General features: G+C 39.8%; 2 protein-coding genes across 5 annotated transcripts in view; one reads left to right on the top strand and one right to left on the bottom strand.

Moving 5' to 3' along the window:
• Cad96Ca (tyrosine kinase receptor Cad96Ca) overlaps nt 1-16,841 on the bottom strand; it is an 85,673-nt gene that overhangs the window by 31,364 nt on the left and 37,468 nt on the right. Inside the window, exon 4 of the mRNA XM_067359976.1 lies at nt 3,497-3,579. The gene's annotated coding sequence lies outside the window, so the exon portion shown is untranslated. The remainder of the gene's footprint in view (nt 1-3,496; nt 3,580-16,841) is intronic.
• Khc-73 (Kinesin heavy chain 73) overlaps nt 1-16,841 on the top strand; it is a 35,082-nt gene that overhangs the window by 10,859 nt on the left and 7,382 nt on the right. Inside the window, exons 3-28 of one of the 4 annotated variants that reach the window (XM_012373014.2) lie at nt 3,530-3,693; nt 4,508-4,776; nt 4,853-5,100; nt 5,188-5,302; nt 5,387-5,599; nt 5,685-5,942; nt 6,062-6,311; nt 6,413-6,555; nt 6,635-6,982; nt 7,275-7,436; nt 7,510-8,032; nt 8,132-8,356; nt 8,573-8,839; nt 8,932-9,114; nt 9,201-9,392; nt 9,471-9,764; nt 9,837-9,979; nt 10,209-10,377; nt 11,930-11,947; nt 13,917-13,991; nt 14,801-14,952; nt 15,099-15,432; nt 15,516-15,772; nt 16,046-16,229; nt 16,349-16,546; nt 16,639-16,815. In XM_012373014.2, coding sequence (XP_012228437.2) covers nt 3,530-3,693; nt 4,508-4,776; nt 4,853-5,100; nt 5,188-5,302; nt 5,387-5,599; nt 5,685-5,942; nt 6,062-6,311; nt 6,413-6,555; nt 6,635-6,982; nt 7,275-7,436; nt 7,510-8,032; nt 8,132-8,356; nt 8,573-8,839; nt 8,932-9,114; nt 9,201-9,392; nt 9,471-9,764; nt 9,837-9,979; nt 10,209-10,377; nt 11,930-11,947; nt 13,917-13,991; nt 14,801-14,952; nt 15,099-15,432; nt 15,516-15,772; nt 16,046-16,229; nt 16,349-16,546; nt 16,639-16,815 — 5,561 coding nt within the window. Of the gene's footprint in view, nt 1-3,529; nt 3,694-4,507; nt 4,777-4,852; nt 5,101-5,187; nt 5,303-5,386; nt 5,600-5,684; nt 5,943-6,061; nt 6,312-6,412; nt 6,556-6,634; nt 6,983-7,259; nt 7,437-7,509; nt 8,033-8,131; nt 8,357-8,572; nt 8,840-8,931; nt 9,115-9,200; nt 9,393-9,470; nt 9,765-9,836; nt 9,980-10,208; nt 10,378-11,929; nt 11,948-13,916; nt 13,992-14,800; nt 14,953-15,098; nt 15,433-15,515; nt 15,773-16,045; nt 16,230-16,348; nt 16,547-16,638; nt 16,816-16,841 lie in introns of all 4 variants that reach the window. The other 3 variants (XM_012373012.2, XM_067359967.1, XM_012373016.2) reach the window with 3 other exon arrangements.

The following is a 16,841-nucleotide window of genomic DNA, read 5'->3' as shown; positions in this document are numbered from 1 at the left end:
GATAAAAGAAAAATCAGGCGCTATGATGTGTTGCAAAATATTTGTTCCAAATTAAAGACGTGTCTCGAGAAGGAAGAATCGCAAATATTTCTCTCTTTTCGTCGGCCACCGGCGTCCGTCTATAGCAATCCTTTAATATCACGAGATCAAGAGCGCGGCTTGAGCTTGAATTTCAACTAGAGAGTCTAATCCTGGTTCACGAGTCGCGCCTCAAAGGATTTTAATAAAACAGAAGGAAGGAGATGGACGATTCCATATGTACATATAAGGTAATTCGAGAAAAAAGGAAAGGAGAAATCGTCCTCCTATTATTTCTGCTTGCTCTTGCATTTAGAAAATTCTTCCCGCATGTTACTGTATGAAACTTTATTTAACGGCGCAGGAGTGGAATGTTTGAGAATTATAAGGAAAGCCCGCTTCACCGTAATATGTGTGGCAAGGAATTTAATTTTGTCTTGTCTACATTCTGCGCGTTAACCGTGTAATAAAAAGGGATTCCCGTAGACTGTATACGTATGCGTGAATTAAGAAGGACTTCCAAGATTTTTCAATCAAGCTTGTCGATTGATTTGAGATTATTCGAGGCTAGTTCCGCGCTTCGATAGGCGCTTTCGACGATCACATTCTCAGCTCGTGAAACATTCCACGCGCACAGATTACTCCGATTCTTTATCATTAATGCACGTGATGGCCCTCATCGCGTCTTAGATAAAGAATTGATACAAATGTATGGCGATCGATCGCGATGCTATCAAATATACGAACGCGCACTACTTTCATATTGCTCGACGGTGCGCAATAAACGCGCCCGCCGTCGTTTTTACATTGTTCGTGCCGTAATCCAGGGTATCACGCGGCCATATACAGTCGTCGCCCTACTATACGTATCCCATAATACTCAGACGGTAGAGTTAGGCATGTGGAGTTTGTCGTCTATCGATCGCCGTTCAGTGAAAACCAAGCTGCCGGCGATCGAACAAAGTCAAAGTCTTCGACAACAGAGAGAGAGAGAGATAAAACGTTACTATTTTTAAATTATTATTTTTTTTTTTTTCTTTCGAAGCCCCCGCAGCCGATCACGATCTGGAATGGCAAATTTCCCGATACTCTCCGCACGTGCTTATCATTAAAATTCATTCGTCTCGCGCATTTGAGACAGCAGCTACTACGAGGACGTATTGTCGGGCCATTAATGGAAAGTAGAACGTCCCGACTGCGCCTTGGCTACACGGGGTAAAACCGTGCGATAAGGCTCGAGGCGAACGTACGTCCCGCAAGAAAAGCGAATTTATTTGAGTAAGGCATTTAAACGAGGCCGTTATGTAGGTCAACTTTTTCAAAGTTCGGAGAATGCCATGCATATGCGGCGGGCTTCTCGGGAATTTTCCCCGTTCGGTCCTCAGGTGAAGAACATCGCATGCAACAATTGCTATTTCACTTTTAATTATATAAGAATACACGAGAAGTCTCGTGCAACGAGAGATTGCTCTCACGAATGTAACAGCGAACAGCTCGTCTCGTGCGAAACTGCACTCACACTGCATTTTCGTGATTCTGCATTTTTGCGTTCTATTTCCAGAAAAATCTTCTAAGTATCGGTAGAAGTCGTTGAGAATTCCGTTTTTTTTTTTTTTTTTTTTTTTTTCAAGTAGAAAAAAATTTTCTAAGATATTCAGCTTTTCCAAGTAGAACACGCTGCGGATCAATATTACAGTGTATAATGTCAAAGTCTCTCGTAAGTTGTTCAACTTATCGTCACTGGGTGATCTGGTGATTTCGAAGCGAGATTTCTGAAGATACGAGATCGCGGTAATTTATTTGCAATTGCAATTTGATCAGACGCGAGCATTAAACCGGTGCGTCGCTTTTAATGTTCAATCACCGCCGGCAAGCCGCAGAGCCTCGCGTGTTGAAGGTCACCTGAAAACTGGGCGAAAAGAGGGAGGCCGTATACTGAGCGTAATTTCGAAAGGGGTAACACAGACGGTCACGCGATGGTCAGTCGGCTTCTTCTTCCTTCCAATTAAGAGGTGCCTATAACGAGTCGGCTGTTGTCGCGATCACGATACCGCGTTTCGCACCAGTTTTCGTGCCGCGGCTCGCGACACGTTGCGTTTGAAGACTAGTATGCGAAATTGCTCAAATTGGCATGTGATTCTAGTGATAATTGCGTCCGTAATTAATTGCCACTTGTCAGCTGCGATTGAACGAAATCTGTGCGACACGTTACGCGGAAATAAAGTGCTAAAGTGTTCGGAAAGCGATTGATGCTAATTTATCAATTAATAAGTCCAATATAATAGAATCAGGCATCATTTTTGTATCTGCAATCTCCCATTTGTATCCTCGAATCCGTGCACACTTACTGTGCGTGACTCATACTCGGACACGACATTCTGCAATTCGATCGATGCGCGAATCATTATTTGTCCTCATATCACTAGCGCGATAAGTTGCCCGCGTTTACACGAGTTATAAATTACCGCACGAATTTTTCCAAGTGATTATGATATGATTATGATAGGATTTGTAATATACAGTGCCCCAAAATTTGTCCCAAATTTGAAAAAAAAAAAAAAAAAAAATACTACAGCTCTCGAAAAATTAAATGATAAAAGTCTTTTGCAATTTTTTATTCTAAACAATTTTTGAAATATGAAAACTTAAAGTTGACTAGAATCTTTAGATAACTGTTGATTCGTGACTCACATGTCTGACAGATGATGATTGCACGTTTAGTGACACTAAAAAAAAATAATTGTTATTGTCGTACTAATTCGCAATCAATATTTTTGCACATGTCATCGTTCGTAGCAGTGCGCATAAACAAAGTTTGCATAGTGACACAATCTTTCGTCTAACGTCACGCAGTGTGCAATCATTAAATTACTATCGTATACGTGATTCACGGACAAGTCATGTTTTTAGTACAATTTTTTTCTGCGACACAAAATTGTACTCAATTTTATTCTATATGTGGAATAAATTTTGTTAGCAATATACACTACGCAGTATAATATATTTCCATAATACATAAATATTGTATTATGTTTCTTTCACATATTTCTCGATTGAAGTATAATAAGACAGCAGATTTTCACTTCTTTTTTTCTTTTCTGAGATAAAACGCGCCAATAATTCATTGAAGTTAGAGCTTCACTGAATCAATAATGACGTGCTCATGATAATTTTTGCCGACAGCATAAAGTAAACTACTTTTGCTAATCCAGACAGGAAAACTGCTTTGATTTTCACCAGAACATGCACGGAAAGAACACTTTTGCTGAAAAATTTATAATCTTGGTTGATGAATCGTCAGAATTTTTTGCTGCGATTTGAAAAAGAGTGATGAATTTTGATCGTCCAACAAAATTTATCTTCAGATCTATACTTGGCATAATTTTTAGATTCTTTCGGCAAAAATGTTCTTTTCATGTTCTTTTCATTTCTCGACATATGAATATGTTTAAATCGTGCAATTCAATACTATACTCACCCATAACGACGAACTTCCATATTATTGTTGCAGGAACAAGCCGAAGACCTTCGCTTTCGATCACTGCTTTTACTCCCTGGATCCTGGAACGGAAAGTTTCGCATGTCAAGAGGTTGTTTTCGACGCCCTGGGTCGTGATATTTTAGACAATGCATTTCAGGGTTACAACGCGTGTATATTTGCCTATGGACAAACCGGTACGTATTGAGTGGAGCTCTACTTTAAATCGTTGTTCGCGGCCAGTTCAGTGTCCTACGAATGTCCGCGTTTAAAGAGTGGGAGCGTTAAAAACGACGCAACACTTAAACAAGCAGAGTGCGACAAATAATGCTATTAATCCATTGTAAACATCGATAACCGGCTGCGATTGATTTTCCGCGGAAGGAGACGTTGACTCAGACAGCAGAAAAAAATATTAATAGGATGCACGCTGGCGGAAATGAGCGTTTTGCAAAAAAAAAAAACAGAATTACATATTTAGAGACTGGCACGCATTTCGCCAAGTGGATCTTATCTGTGCCTTTGGCTTTTTATATGCTCAATGGAAACCTTTTATAAGTAAATATTAGGCTGTTTAATAAATAATTTCAGACTTTTTAAATAAAACTTTACTGCTTTGTCTGGTAAAGTGCGGTTTAATTAACGCGGAAATATTCGTTTGTAGTATCAAATTCTGCATATATCACGATTTTTTCATGTTGTGTAAAAAAATGTGCTGCGTAAACAATACGAAATACTTATTAGAAATTAAATTATTCTACTTATTACAAAACGCAATATTTGTCGATTCATGCAGAATGCTATAAAATTTTTAAGAAATACGCAACATTTATATGAATATTTTACATAAAAAGATAAAAAATTACTTAAAACTTCAATCTTTTTGTATTTGCGAATACATTACAACCAGTAGTTTAGCTAATTATCATTCTATAATAATCTGGTCTATAAATGAGTAAATATTGATCTTAATCGTTTATTGGGACTTCACGCATGGCGTGCTTCTTACAGGCTCCGGGAAGTCTTACACGATGATGGGCAGCGGTGATAACAAAGGGATAATACCACGGTTATGCGACAACCTCTTCGACATGATTGCGAAGCAGCAGAGCTTCGAGCTCACGTACAAAGTCGAGGTTTCGTATATGGAGATTTACAACGAAAAGGTGCACGATCTCCTGGACCCGAAGCCGAACAAGCAATCGCTCAAAGTCAGGGAGCACAATGTCCTGGGGCCGTACGTGGATGGACTCAGCCAGTTGGCGGTCACTTCCTTCCAGGTGGCTGCTCGCCCCTTTTTCTCCCTCACAGTTTCTGTACTTATGACCAATCTCTCCGAACGATCTTGATTTGCAGGACATCGACAACCTTATGGCGGAAGGCAACAAGTCGCGGACAGTCGCGGCGACGAACATGAATTCCGAGAGCTCCCGCTCGCACGCCGTGTTCTCGGTGATTCTCACGCAGACCCTAACGGACTCGAAGAGCGGGGTCAGCGGAGAGAAGGTCTCGCGGATGAGCTTGGTGGATTTGGCTGGGAGCGAAAGGGCTGTGAAAACCGGAGCAGTAGGTGATAGGCTTAAAGAGGGAAGCAATATTAACAAGTAAATATCCTGGCGTCGTGAAAATTTGCTTTTTTTTCCTCTCGACGAGTCGAGAAGTTGCGAAATATCACGCGTTTCGATTCGCAGGTCTCTAACGACATTGGGTCTAGTCATTTCGAAGCTGGCGGATCAAAATGGCAGCAACAAGAAGAAGGACAATTTCGTGCCGTACAGAGATTCTGTCCTTACGTGGCTCTTGAAGGTATTGTTCGCATCTTGACGATGTGCCCTGAGACACGCTTCTGTACTTTCCGCACTAATCGGACACACTTTTCCAAATGCGTAGGATAATCTCGGCGGCAATAGCAAAACAGTTATGGTGGCCACTATATCGCCAGCCGCCGACAATTACGAAGAAACGCTGTCGACTCTCCGATACGCCGACAGAGCGAAGAGGATAGTCAACCACGCCGTGGTCAACGAGGATCCCAACGCCAGAATCATTCGTGAACTCCGGCAGGAGGTTGAAACCTTGAAGGAAATGTTGTTGCACGCCACAGTAAGCGAATTTTTTGCTGCTTGATTATCTAATGTAAAGATAATCGTGCGAAAACGGCGTCATTCTGACTTTTAATCGGACTCAGGGTTCCATCGTCGGTCAACAACGCACAGATATCACAGAGAAGCTATCAGAATCGGAACGACTGATGAAGGAGATGTCACAGACGTGGGAGGAGAAGCTGGTGAAAACCGAGAGATTGCAGCACGAGAGGCAGCAGGCTCTGGAGAAAATGGGGATAAGCGTACAAGCGTCCGGTATTCAAGTCGAAAAGAACAAATATTACTTGGTCAACTTGAACGACGATCCGAGTATGAACGAATTACTGGTTTATTACCTCAAGGTAAATAATTTTGCGTCGCCAATCTGCGCGTTCATATTCAGCATCGGTATTGTTGCCTGTTATCGATAAAGTTCGTTAGAAGTGCAGTCGAGAAATCCATCGCTGACTGTGCATTTCAGGAGAGAACGCTCATAGGCGGTCGCTCGGCGAAAACGGAACAGGACATTCAATTGCACGGCCTGGGCATCCTACCGGAACATTGCGTTATTACGATAGAGGAATCGGGCCTACACATGATACCGCTGAATGGCGCACGGTGCTTTGTCAACGGCACGCAAGTCGTGGACAAAACCCCGCTACAGCACGGCGATAGGATCGTTTGGGGGAATCATCACTTCTTCAGAGTGAATTGTCCAAGGAGCGCCACAGGTGCGAGTATCGATTTCAAGATGAGAAGCATCAGTTCTCTGATGCTTCTGAAAAGGAGTCGAGTAACGCAGATTTCTATATCGTTTCTGTCCTGCCCGCAGCGATCAATAGCGAGCCGCAAACTCCCGCTCAGAACATCGACTACAACTTCGCCAGAGAGGAGCTTATGCTTAATGAACTTTCCAACGATCCGATTCAAAGAGCTATTGCGAGGCTGGAAAAGCAACACGAGGAAGATAAGCAGGTACGCATATATCACGCCGCTTTAATAAGCATCGTAATGACTCCGCGTGTTTTGCACTCATTATGTACATATGTCGAAGGTCGCGCTTGAAAAGCAGAGGCAGGAATACGAACGACAGTTTCAACAATTGCGCAACATTCTGTCTCCCTCCACGCCGTATTCACCGTACGTACCGTACGATCCTCTAAGAGGCAGTCAAAGCGGCAAGCTGCCGGCTTGCACGCCGACAACGCAAATGCGGGTCGAAAAGTGGGCACAGGAGCGAGACGAGATGTTCAAGCGTAGCTTGGGTCAACTAAAAACGGACATCCTAAAAGCCAACTCTTTAGTGCAGGAAGCTAATTTCCTCGCGGAGGAGATGGGCAAACAGACGAAGTTTAGCGTCACTCTGCAGATTCCTCCGAATAATCTAAGTCCGAATAGAAAGGTAAACTAATACGGAAAATTATACATTATCTTTATGTCATTTTTCACGATTTGAATAAGTTTTTTTAAAGTTTATTTGAAATTTATTAAATAATTCGTTATATTTCTTTGTTATATCTTTACACATAAACATTGTTTTATCGATTATCACTTATGTTTTTATGATTAATATTAATTACGCATTATTTAGCTTGATACTGATTTTTCGTTCTTTTAGTTTGTTTTCTTTTGCGTTAACTTTTTTTTGTTTGCTTTTTTTCGCACTCTTCGATATGTAGAGTGTATTCTTTCAGCGGGGCGCGTTTGTCAGCGAGCCCGCGATTTTAGTGAAGAGGACGAATATGGGAAGTCAAGTGTGGTCCATGGAAAAACTAGAAAATAAGTTAGTCGATATGCGAGATATGTACGAGGAACGGAAAGACCCTCACAACTGTCAGAGATTACCAGCGATCAAGGTAACATATACATCATTATCTTTGAAATATTCTTTAAACGAAAGCGTGTACGCAATTGTTTCCCTTTTTGCAGGACGAAATACCAGGAAAAACACAAGATCCATTCTACGAATCTCAGGAAAATTACAATCTTATCGGCGTTGCAAATATTTTCTTAGAAGTACTATTTCACGACGTGCGATTAGATTATCACACACCGATTATTAGTCAGCAAGGAGAGGTCGCTGGTCGACTGCAAGTTGAAATAAGCCGTATATCTGGGCAATTTCCACAAGATCGGATCTGCGAGGCTGCCTCGGAATCCTCCGCAGACTCGACGTCCTCCGAGCCGGACGACTACACCGGAGGCTCCAGCCACATCACTTGTCGCGTGACGATAAAACAGGCCACCGGCTTACCGCTCTCGTTAAGCCATTTTGTGTTTTGCCAATATATGTTTTGGGGCCATCCAGAACCGATAGCGGTTCCGCCTATGGTCAACGCAGAGCTACCCAATCCGAATTGCACCGGACAAAGGGACTCGTTGGCATTCAAGTTCGAGCACACAAAAGACTTCACTGTACCCATTACGGAAGAATTTATGGAACATGCCACTGGTATGTTTATTTGAGCGTTTGTTCGTGCGATATTTCGCACAAACATTGGGAAACCATTTCAGTTAGATGTGTACTTGTTTATCATGCTTGCACTTGTAGAGGGAGCATTGAGTATAGAAGTATGGGGCCATCGCAGCGCGGGTTTCTCACGTAGTAAACCAGGATGGGAAGTGGAACAACAGCAGTTGGCGAAAGCTAGATCGCTCGCCGACCGTTGGTCGGAATTAACGAGAAAGATCGAAGTCTGGGTGGAGATACAAGAATTGAACGAGCAGGGCGAATATTCGCCCGTCGAAGTCGCAGTGAAGCAAGATACATGTACAGGTGAGAATTTTTAATCATTTTTAAATTTATTTTAATTCATAATCTACAAGCTCACATTGTCTGCGCGCAACGAGCTTGTGTAAACATGTGAGCAAAATGTAAACAATCTCTGATAGACGTAATTGTAAAAAATTATAGTATAATTCTGTGTATTTTTGTAACTCGGAATACTGTACTAGATATTATATTCATCTTTGGTTAATTATACTCTGCCAGGTGGCATTTATCAGCTGCGACAAGGCCAACAACGTCGGATACAAGTCCGAGTGAAACCAGTACAAAATTCCGGAACTTTACCGATTATCTGCCAATCGATATTAAATATAGCCGTTGGAAGCGTGTCCGTACGCAATCGACTGCAAATCCCATTAGATAGTTATCAAGACGAAGACTTGAGTATATTGAGAGAAAAGTGGAGCGACGCTCTGATGAGACGAAGACAGTACCTCGATCAACAGATTCAAAAGCTCATTAACAAACAAGGTAACGTGCGGATAAATTACCATCAACGTACAGACATCGTGTTCGATTTATGTTGCTCCGGGCGTCTCTACGATTTGTGCATATCGTTGCAGATAAAACGGAACAAGACATGGAGCGAGAACAAAGTCTCGTCGACCAGTGGGTGAGTCTTACAGAGGAACGAAACGCTGTTCTAGTTCCTGCGGCGGGTTCCGGTATCCCTGGCGCTCCCGCCGATTGGACTCCTCCCACAGGAATGGAACCCCACATCCCCGTATTATTCCTCGATCTCAACGGTATTGCAAAAAAGAAAATGATCACATTCGAAATATTATCGATCGGCTTGTTTGATTTGTTAATCTTGACGAACACATTTGTACAGCTGATGATCTCTCAACGCATCAATCGGGAGAGGAAGTGTCGGTGACGGGACTGAACTCGATCCTACCCAAAGAACACGGAAACAAGTTTTATAATCTACCGATCATTCGACATTTAGAGAAAGACGTATGTGCCATCGCTGCTTGGGATTCCAGTATACACGACAACGTGCACCTCAACAGAGTGACTGATGGTAATTAATTGCTCCCCGCGTTTCGTACAATCGAAAAGCGCACGGCGATTTTTACGACGCTACGCGTTTCGTTTTCAGCGAACGAGAGAGTGTTTCTAATTTTGAAGACCACCGTTCGCCTGTCGCATCCAGCGCCAATGGATCTCGTGCTGCGTAAAAGATTAGCTTTAAATATATATAAGAGGCAAAGTATCACGGATAGAATTTTCAAGAGGATCGTGCGAACCGATTGCTTGATACAAACCGGCGTCACTTATGAGGTGGTCTCAAATATACCAAAGGCGAGCGAAGAGCTGGAAGATCGCGAGAGTTTAGCGCAAATCGCTGCTAGCGGGGAAGATAACAGCTTATGCGACGGGGAAACTTACATAGGTAAATCATGAAATGAAGACTTGCGACTGTTCTCAATTTCTTGCGTATTAATCTTTCGCATTATCTCCGTAGAAAAATATACGCGCGGCGTGTCCGCCGTCGAAAGTATATTAACATTGGATCGATTACGGCAGAGTGTCGCTGTAAAGGAATTGTTACAAGCACAAGGACAGCCACTGATGCGAAAAACTGCAAGTGTTCCAAACTTCTCGCAGGTACTATCTTGAAGCGCACTGTATTGCTTTTCATTTAATTGTTTTCCTCTACGAAATTCGTCATATTGATTTCACTGCATCGTAACGTCCTTTTTTAGACATCAAATAAGTTTTACCAAAACGCCATTTTGTTTGAAATTTTGTTTTTCAAATCCTTTTCCACATTTGTGCATCTTTGATTTTGTCGTATGAAGTCATCGAATAAAAAGATTTTCATGGATTTTTATAGATTATGAGATTTGATACGTCAATGGACTCGCTGAATGTTACTCGTTCGGAAAGTGTTACCGATCTCAATACGGAAATAAATGGTCTGCCGCATCCGCGACGCGCGTCTATAGGTCACGTAAGAAATGACGAGAACTTTATAGCTGCGCCGCCAAAACCATTTGGAATAGGTAAGAATATTTTTTGCTCATTATTGATTCCAATTCGAATTATTAATGCATAGGTATAGACACACATATTCTATGATTTCTTAATTCTGTGTATGCGTATCTATCTACATTTTAAATTCGATTTATGCCATTAATAAGGAAAAATATGAGATATTTCTTCATGGCTTCCAATACATACACTCGGAAAACAGGATCGTTTATGAAATCATAGAAAGAGAAGGTTATTATATGAATATCATGATACACACAAGCCTCCGTTCATCCATTCACATGCCTTCATTCATGCAATCATGCATAATCATTCGTAGTAATCCATTTCGTGTTACGCGCGAGATAGATTTCTCAGAGATATGCCAACATTTAAATATAATGACATAAATATTTCAAAGAAAAATAATTTCTCGTTGAAACGCTGCCGAGAAATGGATTACTTCTGATAAAAAGTCGATAGATTTTCAGCGGGACTTATTTTGAACTTCAATTTTTTATATGCAAACTCATTTCGTATATTGAATGCAATATTTAATTCGCTTAAGTCACTATATATATATTAAATTCTTGCTTATATAAATTTATATATAACCAAATTAATGCTTACATAAATTTAACAGCATCGTGTTTAGGGACTTTAGTCTTAGATTGAACTCTTATTTTTATGTTGAAACCACTTTTCACTGTCTTGATTTGCTTTTTTAAGATTTATTCAATCAAAAATCAACAGTTTGTTTCTGAAATGTGGCTTATGCAGTGTTTTCAATATTTCACTTTGGCTATGACGGTCACTTTATATTCCACCCTAGTTTTTGATTGTCTCAAGATCCACTTTTTCTCTTCGTTCGATATAAAACGTGTTGATTTTGGATAATAAAAGAGCCTTTTATCTTTTTTTTTTTTTTAATTCAATTCATATCATCCATCATTATAATGTACCCTTTTATATGTGCTGCGATTTCTTTTTTTTTTTTTATTGCTCGTAAATTGTAAAAATATAAATACTTTATTAAACACTTATAAACGAAAGATAATAAAAAAAGTATGGAATGTGTAAAAGATCTGACATACTATGAAAGGGTACTGCTTGTCATCCAAGATAATTACCAAGCTCATTATTTGAAAATATTTAGTAATCTGAATTTGATTATTGATAATTATTACATTGAAATTTTATATTATTATAATTCTAGCTTTTGTCATATTGTTATGTCATTAAGCTATGTTCAACTTTATAACTCACACAGCTTCAATGCAAACGTGTTCCCAAACTGATACACATGTCGAGATTGTGTGAAAAGTGATAATTTTGAACGGTATAGCGATTTGAGAGTTGAGCATGGTAAAAAAAAAATGTATCTACTCAGATCTGCCTAGTGTTTTAATAGCTACATTTAAGCGCGCTCCACCACTTATTACAATAAATGAAACACTAACGAACTTTAAGTAATAAACTCTACAGCAAAATTAATGAATGTCGACTAATTAATGTACGCAACTAATCTGTTCCTCTGTTTAACACTACGTCTACTACTTCTACAACTATTTCGGCCCACGCAAGGCTCCATTCTGAACTCAGGTAAAATGGAGTCTTGATTTGATATTTAATTGATGCCACACAGGCAATGACAATTAGTACATATGTCTCGTGAGTGGTTGAGTCTGTCTGTATTTTTATTTCCAAGTTCGCCTTAGTACATCGGAGATTATTTGTGATAGCAATGTTCAGAACGGGAATGCGTTTTGACGGTCACGTGTATGTTTTCGTAAGCGTCGTTTATTCAATTCAGTTTGACTCCGAAGAAATTCAGCGTCAACAATTTTCGAGAAGGTTTTAAAGGTCGCTGACATATTTTTTTCTATATTTTTTTTATAAAAAAAAAATTTTTTTTTTTAATTTTTAAGTTTAAATGCAATTTTGTTGCACGAATGGTTGTGTTTCAGTCTTCATTTAGTTTGCATGTGAATGCATTTCTTGTGTGCCTATTAGCAAGTTTCCTTTATTTATTTTTCTTACACTTTATGTGACTATTTGATATGTCACTGTTCACGGCTAGCGTGTGAAACAATGCCAACGTGCAATCGTATATACGCCCTGTCGTCACACCGTTTGTACCAAAGTCATCGCATAGAGATCATTTTCATTTTCATATATCTATTTTCACGATTCGTAATCCGATTCTTGAAATCTTGCTTCTCATAAATGTTCGGATGAATCGAGATGATTTCTATAATACCTCCGACAATTTGTTAAATGTACAACACACTCCCGTATAAGTTCCGTTGCATTTAACAAATTAATTTCAAACACGTAAAGTAATCGAAGATTGAACTCTTGCATCACACGCGTACACGAAGAACGCTGCAATGTTTCAATCTTTGTTACACATACTTGTGAATGTGTGCTATTGACCAATACTCTAGAGAGAGTAGAAAACTTATTGTAATATATATGTGTATACAGATATTTTTTATAGTCAGTACATTAGGTGAGGATTATTCTGTATCTGAATATGAAATTGTATCATCCAAATTTATAGCTACATCACACAATGCTCTTAATAAATTATTAGTTTTATTTTCATTACTTTAATTCAATCTGGAATATTGATGTCGATTTAATGTGATCGAAAGATATGAAGAAACGAAATAAACCTCTCGTATGTAAGCAAGAAATGGAGGGGGGGATGAGTGAAAACCGATACTTAATATATTTTCGAAAGAATTTACACGCTAATACTGTATGATAAATATAAGCTATCTCCCCCAAATCTTTCTTACGAGAAGAGATTTAGTTTAAAGTCAGGAATGCATTTCTACAAGTGTAAAGACAATCATAGACAAAAATAAAACAATTTCGTAAGTTTTATCTTAGTTCTGCATGGCATTACAATTTAAACTGTAGTGCAGCATGTATGGTTAAATCATAGTTTATATCATATCAGTATTAAAATTCTAAGATAGATAACTGTCACAGAGCTGTAATGAGCTGCATATCATTATCTTCGACTTTAAACTAATCATCTCTGAGAATTTAATCTTGAAATTCACTATGCACGTCGTTAAACTACGTGGTTTTTATTTCATATTTATCTCTTGTTATTCACTATATTTGTCAGAAAGTGTCAGAAAGAAAATGGTGATTACGCGTGACACACTTTAAATACGTGCATTTTGAATTTGCAAATGCAATGGCGAGTTATTAAGACAGTTATTGAGAAATAGAGTATCATAATGCAAAGGAAAAAGAAGTGAGACTTACATGAAACGCTGTATCATAAACATTGATGTTTCAATTAATGGGATTGCGTTGTAATTTATTACACTTGGATGAAAACTTCCATACTAGAATGCGCATAATGTACGTTATCTATTTACTTGTCTCACTATCCAGCCTATTTGTAGCCTGCAGGCATGATTTGTCAGTATATAAGTTCGTAAAAGGTTTATGAAGTTTATATGACAAGCTCGCCATTATGGGAAAAAGTAGCATTGACTAATCGGGGGAAGGAAAAAGAAGTATAATCAGTTCATCTATCTCCTTTCAGCGAGACCAACTTTCCTGAATCTCAACCTGAATCTCAACTCATTGACACGTCTTCAACAATCTACCTCTGCCAAGTGTAGGTGACACTCGTTGTCGGTCATCCTTTCAAACTGATCCTTTCAATTGATTCTGGGAGAAGATTTGTGAGAGCGTTAAGTTAAAGTAAACGGCAATTGAAAGGGAATTCCGATGTGACGTAAAAGTTTGAAAGAATGAACTCGATCGTACTTGTAGTGCACTCGATTTTCTTATTTTGTTTCCACTATTAGTGGTTAGTGTAGTATATTAAAGTAGTGAGTAGTAGTTTTCTTTTTTATTTCAGACGGTTTGTCATCATAATCGCCATTGAATCGCTATGTTTGCACTAAAAAAGTGCATATATGTTAAATGTTTATTCCTTATGGATACCCCGACCACCCTAATTTATTTCTTCATTTTAGATTACATATTCTACGTTTTCCTCTTTGCTTATATTTCTTCGTATAAATTATCCAAAGTAGCCGGTTATTCACAAAACCTAAAAAGTCAATATGTGTCTAATTGGTGTTTGTCAACACCGAAAGATAGATAAACGTGGAATATGTAAGATTATTTTTTCGTTGTTTTTAGGAAGAGCATGGACGAATCTTTGTTATATACAGATTCAGAACCGACCTGGCACCTTTTGATATAATATTTCTGTAAAACTCATCAGCATCCGTCAATATCTGTTAAAATAAGAATGTCAACAAAATCAAATAGCTTTGCAGAAATAATAATACGATGAAAATTTTATTACAGCGGCCAGATCGGCCCTGATAATTCGGTTTCACACAGTATATGCTTGTAATGAGAGAGAAAAAAAATATTTTATCGTTTTTATCCAACTAATCGTGTTGATTGTAGCGTCCCCGAACATGGTCAGTAGCAAGCTGGGTCTTCGTATGACCACCTTGCATGAAGAAACGTCGAATGTGGGGAATCAAGCGTCCACTCCCATCAACGATGACGACGAGGAGAAAAGCGACGCCGATTATTCTGAATACGACGCATATCAGGTAGCGCTAAACAGAAATCTATCTAAAAAAAAAAATTGAAGCGTAATAAGGTGACGATATCGATATTATTACATCAACTTATTAATGTGAACTCGGATATAATCGCACTAACAAATGGAAACTGTGTGACGCGCAATTGCGCTCAGGCCCCACCGAAACCGGTAAAGCCGCTAACTTCTTCACGCACACTGGATTCTCTGGTCGAGTTGCAATCGACGAAGATCAACACGCCAAGTATGAGTAGCAGCGGTTACGGTTCCCAGGCCGTCTCCACGACGAATCTGACCTCAGAAGACTCCATTTCCATCAAGTCTATCAGCGTGGACGAAACTCCGGATCTCGAATATCGTAATCTGCTTGACAGCAGGAGACCCGAGAAAATGGACAGTTCCCTAGTTGAGGAAACGCCCGAAGAGTATTTGGGCGAAGTGAACTCTACGTTGGACAACTTGAACATTTCGCAAAGCGCTTGCATAGAGGGTCAGTTGTGGGACAACGCGAAACAACCATTTGGGACGAAATATTGATCTGGTGTGTACATATAAAATTTGTTTATCTTACAGAACACACTAGGAAAAATCAGGAGGAAACGGAAGCGTACGGGGATACTGACATTGACAGTCCAGTCTCTTCTACGAAGAGCGAAAGCGAAACTAGTAGCAATGTGATTCACACTGAGGCTCAAAGGAAAGGTGCGCACGATCAGATTCTCGACGACAGGAGGAAAAGCGAGATGGAGATCAGCCAGACGTCCAATTCGGGAGACGATAGTTCCATGGAGGGAACCTCGGTCGTACACACCAAACTGCCACCCGGCAAGGCGAGTAGTTTTACATTTAAAGACGAGCAATTCGAACGAAATGATGTATTGAAATAACCTCAAACATATCGTATCGTTACTTTCTCCCTTCGCTTACCAGATGTTGAGCTGCACGCTTGTGCGTAAAATGAAAAATTTTATGCAAGCTTCGCTTTGCGGAGCAAAGAGTGGAGAGAAAGAGAGGGAAATAAAGAAGTTATCGACAATGAAAAATGTTCTTTGAACTTGTGAAGACATTATTGATAATGTGTTAATTTGAGGATGATCTTTTAGGTCGTGCGAAGAAGAAAGACTTCTAGCGGTACAGGAAGGCCTACCAGTTCGCAGCATAGAGCTTCGTTTCCTATGGTCCGTCCACAACTTTCTGAGAGTAAGGCTGCAGCACATTTGGAACAAACGCTACAACCCAATATGCCGTATGAAAACGGCGACAATAGTTCTTCGGAGAGAATCGACGGTACTACTAAATTACTTTCGGCAACTGTCCTGTATTTTGACACTTATTTCTCGAGAGACTGTGCGCAAAATAATGTAATTTTTTTGCCGCGCTCTAAAAAGATTTCTTTTTTGCAACAGATGATGTTAACGACAAAAATTCGGCGTTCGGTTCGAGACACGACTTAACGCGCGTGGAAGCTCCTGTACCGGACTGGGTCGTCGTCGGTGAATCAGTTTTGGTTCGTCCCTACAGCTATTCCGGAGTTATAGCATACGTCGGCCTCACAGAGTTCGCATCTGGAAACTGGATAGGAGTCGAACTCGACGCTCCAACCGGTACAGATAAGAAACACTTATCTCAATAAACTTTAAACTCCGTTTAACAAGACTTTAAGCATCACGTTTCTACAATGCTTCACTATTCACAGGCAAGAACGATGGTGCTGTTAACGGTCAGAGATATTTCACGTGCCGGCCAAAATGTGGCATATTCGTTAAAGTGGATAAGCTGATCCAAGACAAGCGAGGAAGAGCGCTTAGAAGCTACACCAAGCAAGAATCAGCACCACCGCCATCCGCGTCAATGCACAGGAGCGTTAGCAAAGGTGATCTTACACCTATTATGTAATAA

This window comes from Linepithema humile, chromosome 7 (assembly GCF_040581485.1).
Source record: "Linepithema humile isolate Giens D197 chromosome 7, Lhum_UNIL_v1.0, whole genome shotgun sequence".
In the NCBI taxonomy this organism is placed as follows: domain Eukaryota; kingdom Metazoa; phylum Arthropoda; class Insecta; order Hymenoptera; family Formicidae; genus Linepithema; species Linepithema humile.
The sequence above is the reverse complement of the archived record's forward strand: the minus strand, read 5'-3'. Positions and strand labels throughout refer to the sequence as shown.